Source organism: Etheostoma cragini, chromosome 23 (assembly GCF_013103735.1).
Source record: "Etheostoma cragini isolate CJK2018 chromosome 23, CSU_Ecrag_1.0, whole genome shotgun sequence".
NCBI lineage: Eukaryota > Metazoa > Chordata > Actinopteri > Perciformes > Percidae > Etheostoma > Etheostoma cragini.
In genome coordinates, this window is record NC_048429.1 from 5,916,655 (window position 1) to 5,932,290 (window position 15,636).

Below are 15,636 nucleotides of genomic sequence, written 5' to 3' on the forward strand. Positions count from 1 at the left end.
TGCGTGCGTGCGTGCGCGCGCGCGTGCGTCAAGGACAAAGTGAAGAGCTTTTGTTCAAATAGGAGAAAGGAATCAAAATACAACACACCACCAACTTGTACTTATGAGATGATGCAGTATATTTCATATTATTTGCTGCAAACAGCCTCTGAGCTACAGAGGATACAAGCACAAGTCCTGAAAGGCACTAGATGCTTGTTCACTGTAGATGTAATTTGGTGTAAATGAATTGCCTCGCATGCAATAACCTTCTTAATTGAATGAGCTTCTACATTTCCAATTCCCAGTTGGGAGCTCTGATTTTGAAGCAGTTTAACACAACCTGGGTGATGATTGACATTTTTACTGAATGTTTTTTTCTTATTATTATTTAAAGTACTTGTGAATAATAAAGTTGGAAAAAATTATTTATTATGTTTCATTTGGCCTTTGGTGTTTTTAAACTGGCTAATGATAATTCAAGTAGTGCGTCTACTTCCTAGCGTTACATTTTGGTGTACTTACAGACAAATATAGTGGGGAAAAAAGTAAATGCGTGTGCCTTTTAAGTGTGTGTTCATCTGTTCTGAATAATATGAAATGAGTGCATCCTACACATTTACAGTTTTAGGTGTGACATGGATGCCAAAATTGTAGAAAATCCAGGACAGACAGGCGAGGAAAGGATTGAGATATATGTAGACGAGACAAGAAACAAGTAGTTTCTTTTGTTGCCAAACTGAGACAGCTTTCAACCCTCTGGTGCATCGTAAGCAGGATGCCACTCGCTGTATACACTCATACACACACACTCTTGGCAGGTTTATAGACATTCATGGAAGAGCTATTTTGATAGATCTGATAAATAGCACGGACCAGAGACTCTCATGTTTTAAATACCTTCTTGTGGCGGGTAATTGCATGCAGCTGTGTGTGAACACAAGTTGGCAGTTTGTGTGTGTGTGTGGGTGTGTGTGCGTTCTTTTGGGGTGTCTGTGATTGGCAAGTAGGGGAAGAATAGCAACTAAGATGGAAAAAAAGAACTTGTGAAAGGGAATGTATAATTTTGTTTAAAGTTAGAGAGCAACATATGGAGAGGTCAGGGGAAGTGAGTAGATGGAAGCCAGACGGATAGTAAAAAGATGCATTCAAGATTCACAGGAGACAAAGGTATTTACATGGAGATAAGGTTCAAGTAATGAGCTGTCGATCAGTGAAGTTGAAGAGCCAGAATATGTGCCTCTTCTGTGGGATTCCGCTTCTGAAAAATGACATGAACAGAAACAAGTGACTCATATTTGCAGACAGAATATGAATTACTGGGTTGTGTCTAAAGACATGTAGCTGTTTTGTGTTTATTTCTCCAGTTTGAGGGATTGCTTCGGTTTGTCAAAGCATTGCTTTAGCGTGGGACACTTCTTTGTTTTCTGCACAGTTCCCAAAGCAAGTTAAATGAATGGTTTGACATTTTAGGAAAGATGCATATTTGCTTTTTTTGCAGAGTTAGATGAGAAGATCAATACTCATCAAAGTTTCATTTTACCTTATCATTATTATTATACATTGGGTAACAGCTGCAGAGAATATCTGTAATGCTTGAATTCAATAGCATTCTTTTGTGCTCTTTCACACGGAGAGAAAACCCACTAGAACAGAAACAGATTAGTGGACCCAAACGAAATTCACTGCAGCAGTGAAGGCCAAGTGGTTGGAGCTGTTTCTTGTTAAACTGCATTAAGTTTTTACTCTCCCATAGCACAAAGACAACATATACTCGCCTAACTATTCAAAGGAATAGTTCAAAAAGGAGTAGAACAACTTTTTTGGACACTTATTTGCTTTGTTGCCAAGAGTTTAATGAGAAGATCCAGACCACCCAGGTATACATTAAATATGAAGCTAAAGCCAGGCAACTGTTAGCCTAGCTTAGCATGAAAACTGTAAGGGGAAACAGCCATCTTCTCAATGATTCTTTGTCATCATCTCATCACTGGGTGGGGGGATCTCAGAACACCTCACCATCCGAATTGATTCAAAAGGCCAACGATTTGATTCTAAACTGATTATCGATTCATCTCGATGCAACAATTTTTTAATGTACTTTTCCATGTGTGATTTAAAAAATATATATACACATATAAATCTGAGTTTGTTAGATTTGGAGAATCGCGATGCATCTAAGAACTGATTATTTTTCCCACCCCTACTCATTACCTCATCCACACGTATATCTAACATCTAACATGTAACCCTTTTTTAACATATTGTTTGAAAATGATGTGTCACTGCAACTCTTCTTTAGCTAATAAAACTGGTTTGTGACAATGCATTTTTCAGATGGTCCAATGGGTTTGAGAGAGAGAGAGAGAGAGAGAGAGAGAGAGAGAGAGAGAGAGAGAGAGAGAGAGAGAGAGAGAGAGAGAGAGAGAGAGAGAGAGAGAGAGAGAGAGAGAGAGAGAGAGAGAGAGAGAGAGAGAGAGAGAGAGAGAGAGAGAGAGAGAGAGAGAGAGAGAGAGAGAGAGAGAGAGATTTCTCAGCCTATGATTAATCTTGCAGTATATATGGCAATTCCAAATTTGGAGCAAGCTTTTCACAACGATACATGGAGAGCAACTATATTTTCTACAATTTTATACATTTCCCTGAAATAATTATCTCCTCACACCCTTGTTCTCCATGTGTGTGAGAACAAATGCTCAAAATCTCCTGACAAACTGCTCTGACCTCAGCACAGTTGGTGTGCGTTTCAGTCTATTCGAGTTGTGTTTACCTGCACGGTCCTGCAGCAGCAGATGTGTGATCCTGCGGTCTGAGCAGTTTAAATGGGATGCGGCAGTGCTGATGACAGGCTTAATACACTCTCAGAGGGGGAAAAAGGGGGAAGACTAGCATGCTGTCAGGTGATGCAGCTGTTCAGTACACGTGCACACTGCATTCCTCCATTCTTTATTGTAAAAAACAAATGAAAGTGAGTTGTTTAAGTGTCAAACATGCTGGGCACACGGTAGCAGTTGCTACTGACTGACTGACTGCATATACGATAGACATGACAATGAAAAAGTGGAAAATACAGAACAGTTAAAGAGATACAAATCTTGATTGTAACCTTTAATTTAAATACATTTATTATTAATCAGCCACATTTTTTTTTTAAATTTCCTCAATGTTTTATATTTAATGATTACATTTCTCCATAAATTCTACTTCCTAAATTGAAATTATCCATCTTACTAAATCTGCGTGTGTTGGGTTTTTTCATTTTTTGGCATTTCTGCTGAGATTCGTATGATTACAAATACATATTTCTTATCTTCATTTGGAGAACTGAGCAAGAGAGAAATGTGAAGAGGTTTCTGGGTAAACCAAAAGCTTTAGTCAGACCATATATAGCCATGGATCCCTGCTACTGCCCTGATGCTGTACACGCACACACACATGCACGCACTCACACACACAAACATACCACTGCCAGGATAGATACTTTGTCACACAGCAGAGCTCTAATCATCACAGACATGGTTTAAAAGATATTTGTATGTTTAACGTACACTGAGCAGTGGTGTAAATATTTAGTTTGCAACCAAGCTGAGCTGCTTCTTTGTTTTTTTAAGTGCACCTCTGAGAGTTGTGCTGAATTAAGCACTTTGCTTTCACCGCCTTCCCTGCTTGTCATCATAATGACTCCTACTGATATCGTTTTATCATGATTTTCATTGCGGCTGCATGGCTAATTTCCTTGTGGCGGAGTGGATAATGAAGATGGACCTGGCGTGACTGTAACCAACCTGATGAGTTGCCAGATGATAGTTATCCTGAATTGGCTTGCTGAATTGCTGCACTGCCAAGTTCTGTATTTTAAAGAAAACTGGCCTGGGGTAAAATGCATTTGACCAAGTTGAATTGACCCCCAGTCTTAGAATCCTGATGAACAGAGTAAAAATTTGACAGTTTATAGATGCAGGCGTCTGACCTCACACATTTAACATTAGTTTCTGTGGCTTGTTTGGTAAGAGGGAGCTTTTGGCAGGCAACGTTAATATGGAAAAAAACAGGCTTGTTCTGAGGGTCGCTGGTTGAAATCCCCAGACTGCCCAGGGAAATCTGATAATAGCAAATATTTTCTTATGAATCTGCTCAGGTTGTGAGAAACCACACAGCAGGTTGAAGAACTTCACTGGAGTTCTCCTCACTAGATCTACAGTATAAATGCATTGATTGTTTCAGTCCACTCTATGGAGTATATATCCCATTTAGAGATTCAGAGCTGACGTTTCACATCCTTAATGCTTTAGATCTGGGCTAAATCAATGCTCTGCAAGATGGATTTGTGGCTGGCTGGTAAGTGGAGATCCAAGGCTTTCTGCCTTAGGCAGAAGACACCCAAAGAGTTCATGCACACACTTACAGATTGTTTGGAGCTCTCCAGATTGTGACTGATTGGAAAGGCTGCAGTGTAGATCAATAGCGACAGCGGTGAAGCTAAAGGCAGACATTTCTTCAGCTCCGCCTTTCTCAGTTTGACAAAAGAAATCAGAGGAAATGTATACCTCCATCTCTGTCTCTGTTGTTGTGGCCACCAGGTTGCAACAACGCCGTTTCTTATAGTTTCGGTCCTATTGGGATTCAGCAGTGAAAAAGTCAACATCTAAGTGACCTTGGCCCGTATTTTATTGGAGAAATTAGTCACATTTAGTGGTTTACACATTAGAAAGTGGGCAATGTCATGCAGCAAAGGGTCATGTGTCGGCACAGTCAGCACGAAGGCGATGCTGTCTCGTTAACAGATGTAACATTTCAGCAGAGGTGTTAATTTCCAAACAGGCTTAGTGGCTTGGCGGTTAACATTGAAGTATGGATTTGATTTGTGGGAGTATTTTACTGACGGTAATGTTATTAGTTTTATAAGTTAGCAAACTTTAACAACCAGACCCAGGGTGAGCATAGAGGATGAGTTTGAGTGAGAAGGAACAGTACTGGATTTCTGAGGCCGATACCGATATATTATATTATATTATTATACACAATTAAAAAAAGAAGCTAATTCAACAGAGATCACAGAGGGGTTTCATGTAAAATCGCTGCAAAACCTTTGTGCGGCTTGAAGAAGAAGCTGCCAGTCTGATGTGGATTCTGTATTCAAATGGGCTCGTGCAGAGAGTAAAGAGTCAGCTCAGGACTAAGGACGGATATTTCCATCTCTATTTAAGGAGGTACTCTGAGAGACAAACTGCTGGATTGTTTAAGACTTGGAAAACGACACACAGTTCTGATGAAGCCGTCTCTGCTTAAGTGGAAATAGTATTCAGCTGTCTTCATCTGGCCGTCTAACCCTCTAACGGTCTCTTTTTCATTTTGTTTTCTTCTGTTCTTTGTCTTGCTGCATGATGATAAGAATTCTGTCACATTAGATGCATTTCTCCCCCACTCCTTCCTTTGCTGCTTCTCATCTTCTCTTTCATCCTGATCAACTGCCATGTCAGCTTCTGTCAGAGATCAAAGGTCAGGGGCATTTGGATCTCTATGTACAGTGTTTCCCACAGAGCTAGTGGACCTTTTCATTACATTATTATGGTAGTTTATTTTCAAATTGGTAAATAAAAGGTGAAATCTATGGAAGGAAAGCAGATAATATTATATTGTCAAAACATATATCTTTCGTATTAAAGCTCCGAGAGTGTAGTGAGCCAGTAAATGCCACAGTAAAGTGTGTGTATGAGTGTGTTCATTGTTGCCCATCGTAAGGCAGTGCAGGAATAAAAGGCTGGCATTAGTCTTCTAAACTACAGTGTGGATAACCAGCCCATTTATTACTGCAGATACTCCAGTCTGATCGCACTGACATGGATGAAAAATACCATAACAGCACTTTAAACAAGTCAAAATAGCAGGAAAACTTATACATATGAACAACAAAATCCATTATCTGATTTTTTAAAATGATGCCACTGACCCTGTGTATTTCCCGAGGCTCCCTCCCTCAGGACAACCAAATGATCAATGATCAAACTTCATCAATAGATTCCTGACAGGGAGTTGTGCAACCATTGATTACTTGGGTCTTGTTTCAATTATGGGTGAGTGCAAGTCAAAGATTTGGGTCACTCACTCTGTGTGTGTGTTTGTGTGTGTGTGTGTGTGTGTGTGTGTGTGTTTGACCCACTGCCCCTGACAGCACCCCTCCATGTTCAGTTGTCCACCAGAGGTCAGTTTGACCTGAAGATAAATGACTTCCTGTGACGGGGGTTTTGGCTTCTTGAGCCGTTGAATGTGTCTGTTGATGTTTAGTTTTTCTGAAGGCTTTTGTCACTGAGTGACTGGCCTTGCTGCATATTCATTCCTATACACTCTGCATACTCATTGTTATGCATTTATACAGCAAGTGGCCTCGCTGCATATTCAAGGGTTCTTTATTTCCTTTTCTCCACAGGTCATCTCAAAACATACATTTGTACTGATAATTGAAGTTGTATTTTGGGGGTTGTAAAAGCAGAATAAATGTCCCCTTAAGGGAAAAAGGAGAAAGAAAGGAGGTTTTCTTTATTCAATTCTTTTTTGCCATTTATGTTTTTCTGGCAGCAATAAACCTGATTTGCAAGTTGGATGAAGTCCCATGCTGGGTAATGGGGGTGGATACCACAGTCTATTTAAATAAACAAAATTGCTAACGAGGAGGTTTGTAGAGGAGAGCTGTTATTTTGCTTAATATGCAAAATCATATGAGCCACTTTTACAAGAATCAGTTCAGCAAATTAGGGATTTGCCAGAAGCTGATGAGGGGTGTGAGATCCCAGACAGAATAACTTCATCATAGCACTTCATCCTGCAGATTGAAAGTCTCATATTCAAAGTTGTCCATTGATATAAATTCAAGTATTCTGAAAATATTCAAAGATATTGATAACAAACTCAAGAGACTATTTATTTTGATATACTGGGACTTGGTTTGATATTTTTATTTCTTCAGTCATACTGCACTTTGGATTTACTTGCCACTATAATTGGTGTAGAAATGAAGCAGTAGAGAGTGACACATCTGTGAGGAAGGTAAGATGGAGAGAGGGGGAAACACCTCTCTCTGTAAACGCAGTGCGGGATTCCTAGGTGTGAATGACATTCTTTGTAATGTTGTGTGAAGTAAAAAATGAGATTGCTGTTGTGTTGGAGGTCACTTGTGGAAATCCTTAGGCTCTATAATGTGTTCAGGGTGTAAAGAGGGCGTTTAATAACTACATTTGAGTGATCTATCTTGCTATTTTTTTTTAAATTTGTTGTGTGTTTTATGGGTGGGGGAAAAAATCAATACATCATAGTATCGCGATATTTTATGTGGCGATACTGTATCAATACACAGACGCCAAGTATTGATTATTATGATATATGGGTTGGTCAGTTTGTCTGCTTGACAATCCTATTTGGCCGCAGTAAAATTAAAGTGAGATTAACAAAAAGAGAAATGTATCTTTATAGATAAAACAGATGTTGACAAAGTTTCCTTTTGTGGTCATTTGAAATTGGGAAGAATTTAAAGTTGGAAAAAGGTCATAAATGCAATATATTGCAGAGGATCTTTTTCAAAAATTGCTATTAGTCATAGCCCTGAAACACAATATAAGTCAGGCTCCAGCTCAGACCATGATGCCTCTGTGTGCATTGGGGAAAGTGTTTTTGTGCCTATAACATATATTAATAGTACGAATAGTTTGTCATACAGTTCATACAGTTTAATACATGAGCATACTTACTTGTTTATTCAGTGTTCCCTGAAGTAGTTGCCTTCCCTTTGCTCTCTCTTTATTTCCAGGGCGTTCGCTTGTACTAAATAACTAGTCTGCAAATATATGCACATTTTTTGTTTTGAACCAAAGAAGCAAAGAAGAAAGAAAGAATAGAGGGAGGGGGACAGGGAAAGACACAGGAAAAGAGAAATGTTTGGTGGTCACTTTTCTCTGCCAAAATGTAATTGGTCTTTGGAGAGTTTACACACACACCTTGCACTATAATTTTCACTCTTTGGTTGAGTGGATTTCACCTATCACACACACACACACACATACACACAAACACAATTACATAAACCTTCACACTTGCTAAAGACATTAGAGTTTAAAGCAGAATCATCCTGCCCTAAAGCATCATAGGGGATGGACTATCTCTTTGTAAGTCACGGTTTGAACATCAAAGGCTAGTTCTAATGAAAAATGTGTGTGTGTGTGTGTGTGTGTGTGTCTTCGTCATCCTACAAGTTATATCAGTTAGTGTGCTCTACCAACACAGCTCTTTATCAGCAGGTATCTCTTCTGCTTCTTGCTCAAAACAGGATATGAAATAAGTCCACTTCCTGCCTTGTGTTATCTGCTCTGATAGCTCACACCTCACTTCATATTGGTTCCTTTTTTGATTTCCGTAAAGTCACTGCTGTTGTCTGTGGAATAGCCTTTCATTTTAATTTCAATGGATGGTGTGAATTTTCAACTTACTTACCTTCCCACAAAAAAAAGTTTCCCTCCTAAAAAGATCTAGGACTACAAAGGTTTTCCCCATTCCTTCGGTCCTTGTCTTTTGAAGAGAATGCTCTGCTTTGATGCAGCTTGAACTTTGCTGCAACGTGATGCCAGCTTTAATATCCCAGATTGGAACCAGCAAATGAAGCCTTTCATTCTGAAAAATTGAATGAGAAGTTTTCATCCAAAATGAAAAATCTTTTACTACTTAAAAGACATTACATGTCCTCTTTCAAAACCACTGATAATAAAAGACACTTCGAAGAAGTTGGGGAGGAATTTTAGCTCTTTTTAATGAGCAACAACTTTTTCCAATTGCTTTAGGTAGTACTTTTGCAAATGGGATTCATAGAACTTTGGTATAAAACTCCCTCTGACTTTTTGTCATTCATTAATCTCAACTTCATTTTGTTAATCTTCAGTAAAATCCCAAATACATTATCTGAGTCTAGGTTTGGAGGAACCAGAGCCCCATTAAGACTTGTGGTGTTAGATACAACCAAATATGTTTTTTCTTAGTTGGTTTTCTAATATTATATCATGTCAGTGCAGTCCTTAGTGTGCTGGGCTGGAGCATAGTGATGGAAAGGCGAGAAAAAACTGCCATGCTGTAACTGAAGAAGGGTTCAAACAGAGGGCATCATCGCTCTGCCTGATGGGAGGCCTTTCTTGACGTTTGACCGCTTTACCTTTTAGTGCTTTAATATAACAAAAAAAGGAGAATGCAGCAAGGTTGTGGGGGAGTTGGACAGAGAAGAGAAGAGGAAATAGCTCGAGCCAGACATCCCTGATGCAAAATAACACTTGATTGCTGTTGTATGATGCAGAGAAAGAAGCAAAAGAACAACACACAAAAACACGCCATTAAACATTAATGTCAATGTGAGATAGGTAGTAGTGGTTGTACTGAATATACACACATATGCAAAGATCGCTTTTCTCACAGGAGCTACAGAAGTTAATTAGGTATGAAAAGGACGTTGCCTGCACATTTGACTAATCCATCAAGAGTCTGCATTCCTGTAGCAGCACCTCTGGTCCATTATCTAATCTCAAGTTGCGCACTAATTCTACATAAACTCTGCTGGCTGGCTTAATGCTACTACTGAAAGCAAAGAAAACAATAGGGAACAACATGGCATTGAAGCGACTTTTGGGAATTTAGAGGAGGAACACGGCAGAGAAGAAATGTACAGCTGTGATAAGACAATGGGTCTCGTTCACCAAGATCAAATCAGTTGTTATGCAATGCGTGGTATTCGTTGTTCTAAAAGACATAGTCTATGTATTTCCTGTACCTTTTTGGCAAGCGGCAGTGGACTCAATGAATGTACTTGTTGTTGACTTTTTCACTGTGCTGTGGTGAATTGAAATTCAATAGGTATATCAAAGGACTATGTGAGGGATATCAACAGAAGTACAGTATATAACATACTAGGCATAATAAGTTACTATAAACTCACCATTGCATACCACACTCTTTCTGTGTCTCTCTTTTGAATGTGTGTGAAAAAAGCAGTATATAGTGTGTTCGCCATGTTGAAGTGGTGTTCAAATTCTCTGTGGTTAGTTTCCTTCAGTATATAGACCACTATCAAATACCCACAATGCATAGCTAACTTGAGTGTACATGCCATGTACCTTACATTATACTCTTGTATGCAGCAATGCAACGCGGTCGATTTTTCCAGAGGAGAAGAAGAAGCAAAAGTACCAGCGAAAACTGAAAAGAAAAATAGAGCAGGCTTTAATTTCAAAACAGTGGAACTGTAACACGCAGCATACAAACAACCTTTAACTGTTCTCCTGAGTGCTCGGTTTGTTTACATGAGGCCGGGCGTGCTGGACTCCATCACACAAATAACCCTCGCATCTAACAAAGCAACAATACTTTCAGTGAGTTTGGGGGTTAAATATAGCTTCTTATTCTGCTTTAGACAGGGTTGAGACTGAACCACACTCAACAGTACAGGTGCCTTAAAACTAAGACATGAGCTACAAGAGTCTAAAAAGCTGTGTAGAGATGCAGCATGCATGCATTTGATTCTCTGACTGTCACAATGAAAACTCGCTTTACATTACACATTTGATTCAGTGTTACAGTGAGATGAAATAAATAACAAAAAAACAATGATTAGTGGAGCTTTAAGTATTTTCCTAATCCATTGTTAAAATCTTGCTAAATTTTGCTGTGGTTGTTATTTGAAGTTCTTACTCCTCAAAGTAAGTAAAAATAAGTGTTTGGAGTGAAACCCAACTTTGGCATTTTTCCAACACATATGTAAGAGTGAAAGAAAAACACATCACCTTGTTCAGCTCACAGCGAGGCTCACATGCACTACAAACAAGGTGTACACATTCCCTCACAAAGTGACCACATTTATTGGTTTGTGCAGGTTCTTTTATGAAGGTTATGGGACTTGGGTTATGACTGCTGTGTTTGTGCATTAATACGATGCATTTGTGGGTGTGTGGGACTGGTGTATTGTGTTTGGGGCCGTGCAGAGTGCTGCTTACATGAAAGACTCTTTGTACACCAAGTTTTGAATGAATTGCTGTACAGATTGGTTGGGTGTGTGTGTGTGTGTGTGTGTGTGTGTGTGTGTGTGTGTGTGTGATCTTGTTTAACTTTATTTGTGGGGTCCAAAAACCGTGAGTCTAGTATACTTGTTTGTTCCTCACAGCTTTGTGGGGCCAAAATGCTGGACCCCACAAGTTTAAAGGGCTGTTTAAGGGTTAAGACTTGGTTTTAGGATGAGGGTTAGAATTAGGTTATAGTTAAGGTGAGGGTAAGGGTTAAGTATAGACATTTAGTTTTGATGGTTAAGATCAGTGTTGGGAAGGATATTTTTTTAATTTATTCCGTTACGTTACTCAATCTGAGTAACGTCTTCTGAATACTTGGATTACACATTAAATTCCATTTTATAAATGTAGAAATGCGGTCGTCAAATACTGCTTACTAAACATGCCTAATCTGGTGTGTTCTTCTTTTCCAACTGGTTGAAGGTGTACAGGCAGATAGATTTTTTTGTGTTTGTAGTCCCAAACTGCATTGCCTACTATAAAAATCTAACCGCCGTCATGCTACCAGGAGCTAATTTAAGCTAACATTAGCTAGCATGTCAAATGAGGCTAGTCAGTCTCTGACTGACTACTCTGACAACGGCTCTGGTGCTAGTAAATCAGCACATAGGAGAATGTAAAGTCACACATCAACTAAGCAGGTAGCTTACCTGATACAACTAAAAAATAGCAAGGTGACCAGTAAAACTAAAGCAGACGCCTACCCTTGGGTAATTTAAAAAGACATCTTACTTTAACATGCTTCAGGTTAGAGATTGAGGAATTTGGACGCTGAAAGCTTGTGCTGTGTGTCTCTCACTGTATTTTATTTTATTTAAGGGCACCTGGATGTGGTTTGTTTACTGTCATCATTTAGTTCAGCATTGAATTCAGCAAGAAAAATATTCTGCATCCTTAGCTACAACCGACTTGTTCTGTTAATTGTTGCACACTGTGTTTTCTGTGCGTGCGTGCATGCGTGCGTGTGTGCGTGCCAGCCCTCAATACCACTTTTAATTCACGTTTAGTGTTCATGTGAATGCGCCCACTATATTCCACCACCGCCCTTGACCCTTGTGTGTGAATGTCTGTCAAACTCTGTGAATGTTCTGAATGTTTAGCTGTTTGCCCTCAGCTGCAGCTCTTGTCTCTCAAAGGGAAAGTTGACCACAAGACAAAATCAGTCAATAGAATGGGCAAAAATAGAAAATACAAAGGGAATAAAAATAACAATTTTAAAGTGAATTCAGTTTTTTCCTCCAACAAAACAGGCCATGAAGTAAAAGGAACATACAACACAAATCATAAACAATTGACGGAAGTATAGTATTTAAGTGTTCATTTCCCAAAATACCTTTACTCTAAAATTATTAAAATGGAGAAATGAGGGTTGTGATTAGAAACACATTTTAAAGAATTAATTAGATGCGCACAGTGCAGTTTTATAGACCAAATTGCTTAAAACAGAAATAAACAGAGAAACGCAATGCACCTATGTCAAAACATCTTGCTTTCTGTGTTTCTGAAACAGGTACTGCGAGACACAGTTGTGCATTTTGAGACTCTGTCTTAGAAGCTCCTGTATCAGGTTTTTTCTCTCCATTTTAAACAAAAGCTAAAACAGTTGCTTCTACAAGTTACTTGATTCGGCTTTTCCGCCCAGAGCTTTTCAGACTGGAATTCAACTAATTAGTACTTTTCTCTGACGCGCTTGGAGGAGTTCATATAAAAAAGAGAGTTCATATAATTAAAGCCATGAGGAAACCGTGGGCTCTCTGTGTGTATGTCTGTTTCTATGTGTTGTGTATCGTGTGTGTGTGTGCTCACGCACAACCGGCTATCCTTATGAGATTCTGTGTTGTGCGGTTTTATTTGCATGCTCAGCATTTTGCGAGTACAACAGTTCTTTTTTTGCCAATCTGATGAAATAGGACTTAAACTCAACTCACAAATTATAAATTATACTTCTCACTTCGAGAACCAAACACTAAAACAAAAGTAATGTGTCTAAAGAAAGAACAGAAGGAACAATAACAACTACTTGCGTAAAAAGAAAAATCCTGATTGGCTGGGTGTGTTTTGCCTATTCCTGGGTCTAAAACAGAGCAGGTGCAGCAGATAGGATAGGTAACATATTCAAATGATGAATTAAAGATGTTAAATTGTTCAAGCCTGTGTTTTCGGACTAAGAAGCAATTCAAAATGTTGTAACTATGTTTCTAAAACTACACAGAGTGTTAACCAGCATATTCAATACTGTAAGATGAAGCTGCGGTGGATTAATTCTGATGTATCTCTGTTTTATCTCCAGCATGTGGAAGGGCCTGAATGTCAACTGCACAGACAGCACAGGATATACACCTTTACATCATGCTTCACTTAATGGACACAGGTAAACTTGTTTTTCTGACTTCTACAAGTATCATTTAATTACATGCGTTTCCATACATGCATGTGCAAGTGTCTGATGTATCATTAAGTTGAAACCATCAAAGTGTTGGTATTTCTGTTCAACAAATGATAAAAATAAATCAAACCAATATCAAAATAAATGTTGATTAATTTTCTGTCAAGTTAATTGACACATTTGTAGCACTAATATTTTTGGAGTGCTGTAATGTCTTGTATGTAGAATAAATTGTGTAGTCAAGGTAAAAAACTCAGAGGTACATTTTTCCTTTTTATTGTTTTTCTATTTTTCCTGTGAGGTGAACAGTGGTGTACAGTCAGGAACTTTGTGCCATATGGATATGTACATTTTGGTCAGGTCTCTCCTTTTCTGGTCCACTAGGGGGCAGCAGAAACGAGCTGTACCACTATAAACACAACACACCTTTTACCTTGAAATGGCAAAATTGTAGGCAGACAGATGCTATTTACACATCCAGCATCTATGTAGCAACACTATAATTAATTTAGTATCATGCTTCTGGACACCTGATGAATGTAAGTCCAACACTTAATGTCTTTTAACTGTTAGCTCTGTGTTTGGTCTCCTCAGAGAAATACCTTACTCTAATTTCAACTACGTGTGTTTGCCAGCTAACAGTAGTCTCTGCCTTGACGTCTGCCGTTTGATGCTGAGCATGTAGTGTGTAGTAGGTTTTATAGCTTTATTGCTGAAAACAGCTGCCTCTTGCGTTTAAAAAACAACGCTAGGAGAGCGTTGAAAGGGAAAACATTGCTCCTAGAGAGAGAGCGAGTTAATGTTTGCATAAAGTAGGAGCAGAAGCAGCTAATGTTAGCGCTACAGCTAACACTTTAGACTGGTCAGTAGTGTTGGGTCCAGTCTTTATATTATTCTTGGATTAGTCTGATGCACTGTTTGTTTGTACACTGTTAAACAAAAAAACAACAATTTATTTTAGAAACCCTCGCTAACTCAGATTTTAGAGCCATGTTTCCGTGGTAATCAGTGACACCTGCTGAGTGGTCAATGACAAAAAAAGCTATTTTTTTCTTCTTCTAATGTTTTATAAACAATGTTGTGGAGAGAGTAATAAGAAAGAAAAGAGTTTTAGAGACCGAAGTTTCTTCTTCTTCTCGTTTTCTTTTTTACTAAGGAAAGTATCCCAAGCTTAACTGTAGCATTACGGTAACAGCTTTAGCTCTGCTACCGGTCTGCAATGCATTTTATACCACGGCAGTTTTGGTATTGTTGCATTTATTAAATTCCCCAGTAATATGCCCCTATAACTGTTGGATTCTTCCAGAATATGTTTTGCTGGAGTGAAGGGATTTGCTTGTAGATTTGACACTGTGGCCGAGCCATGTTTGTTCTTTAACCACTGGCCCCTGGTGATCACTTTTATAGGTTCATCACTACCTGCAGTCCAATTTAAATTGTTACATTGTTTTCACATTATCCTTTTGATAAGTTGTTGGTATCATAAAGGTATCAATTAAAAAATGACAACTGGTAACTGGTATTTCAGAGTTAATCTGAGTTTTCAAAAGGCTTTGTTTGAACGGTCACACAGAACCAATCAATCAACAGACATTGTACCAGGGTCATGCCACACCTGTACTCTCAAAATAGTCAAACATACAAAATTGCAAAAACAATATTCCTTCAAAAGATCAACTGTGTGACTGCTCTGTGTGCATCTGCACAGAACTACAGTGCCGCTTTATTTCTTCTTTATTTCTTCATCTGGAGACTGTCCCAGTTTGGCCAAACTGAAGGATTAAAACTGTGTTTTGGAGGCAATTATGTGGATTTCCTCCTTCAGATCAGCTGGAGAGGATTGGAGGGAGGGAGAGAAAACTGCCAAGAAAAAGCTCCAGAGGAATGATTTAACGTTTAGGTAGAATAGTATACAGAGAACCAGCAGTTAAGATTTAGACAAAGAAAACCTGGCAACAGGCAGTGCTGTATTCAGAGATTTGTTGTTCAGTTACAGAACAATAATAATAATTTTGTTTTTAAATCATTTAATCGTGTAGTTATTTACTACGTAAAAAGCCTTTTGTTGATGCAAGCAAGCTCAAGCCAAACAGCAAAAAGTTGAATATTCTCAAATTTGACCTTATTTCTTACAGTCTACAGGATGACCCTGAGATACTCCTAGTGGGGTTTTGCTGGACAACT

At 38.7% G+C, this 15,636-nt stretch overlaps 1 protein-coding gene across 4 annotated transcripts in view; it reads left to right on the forward strand.

The window, feature by feature from the left end:
- The window catches only part of anks1b (ankyrin repeat and sterile alpha motif domain containing 1B), a 194,339-nt gene that overhangs the window by 38,161 nt on the left and 140,542 nt on the right, over positions 1-15,636 (forward strand). For 3 of the 4 annotated variants that reach the window (XM_034863033.1, XM_034863032.1, XM_034863034.1), the window contains exon 2: positions 13,357-13,437. In XM_034863033.1, coding sequence (XP_034718924.1) covers positions 13,357-13,437 — 81 coding nt within the window. Of the gene's footprint in view, positions 1-13,149; positions 13,250-13,356; positions 13,438-15,636 lie in introns of those variants that run through there. The other variant, XM_034863035.1, reaches the window with a different exon arrangement.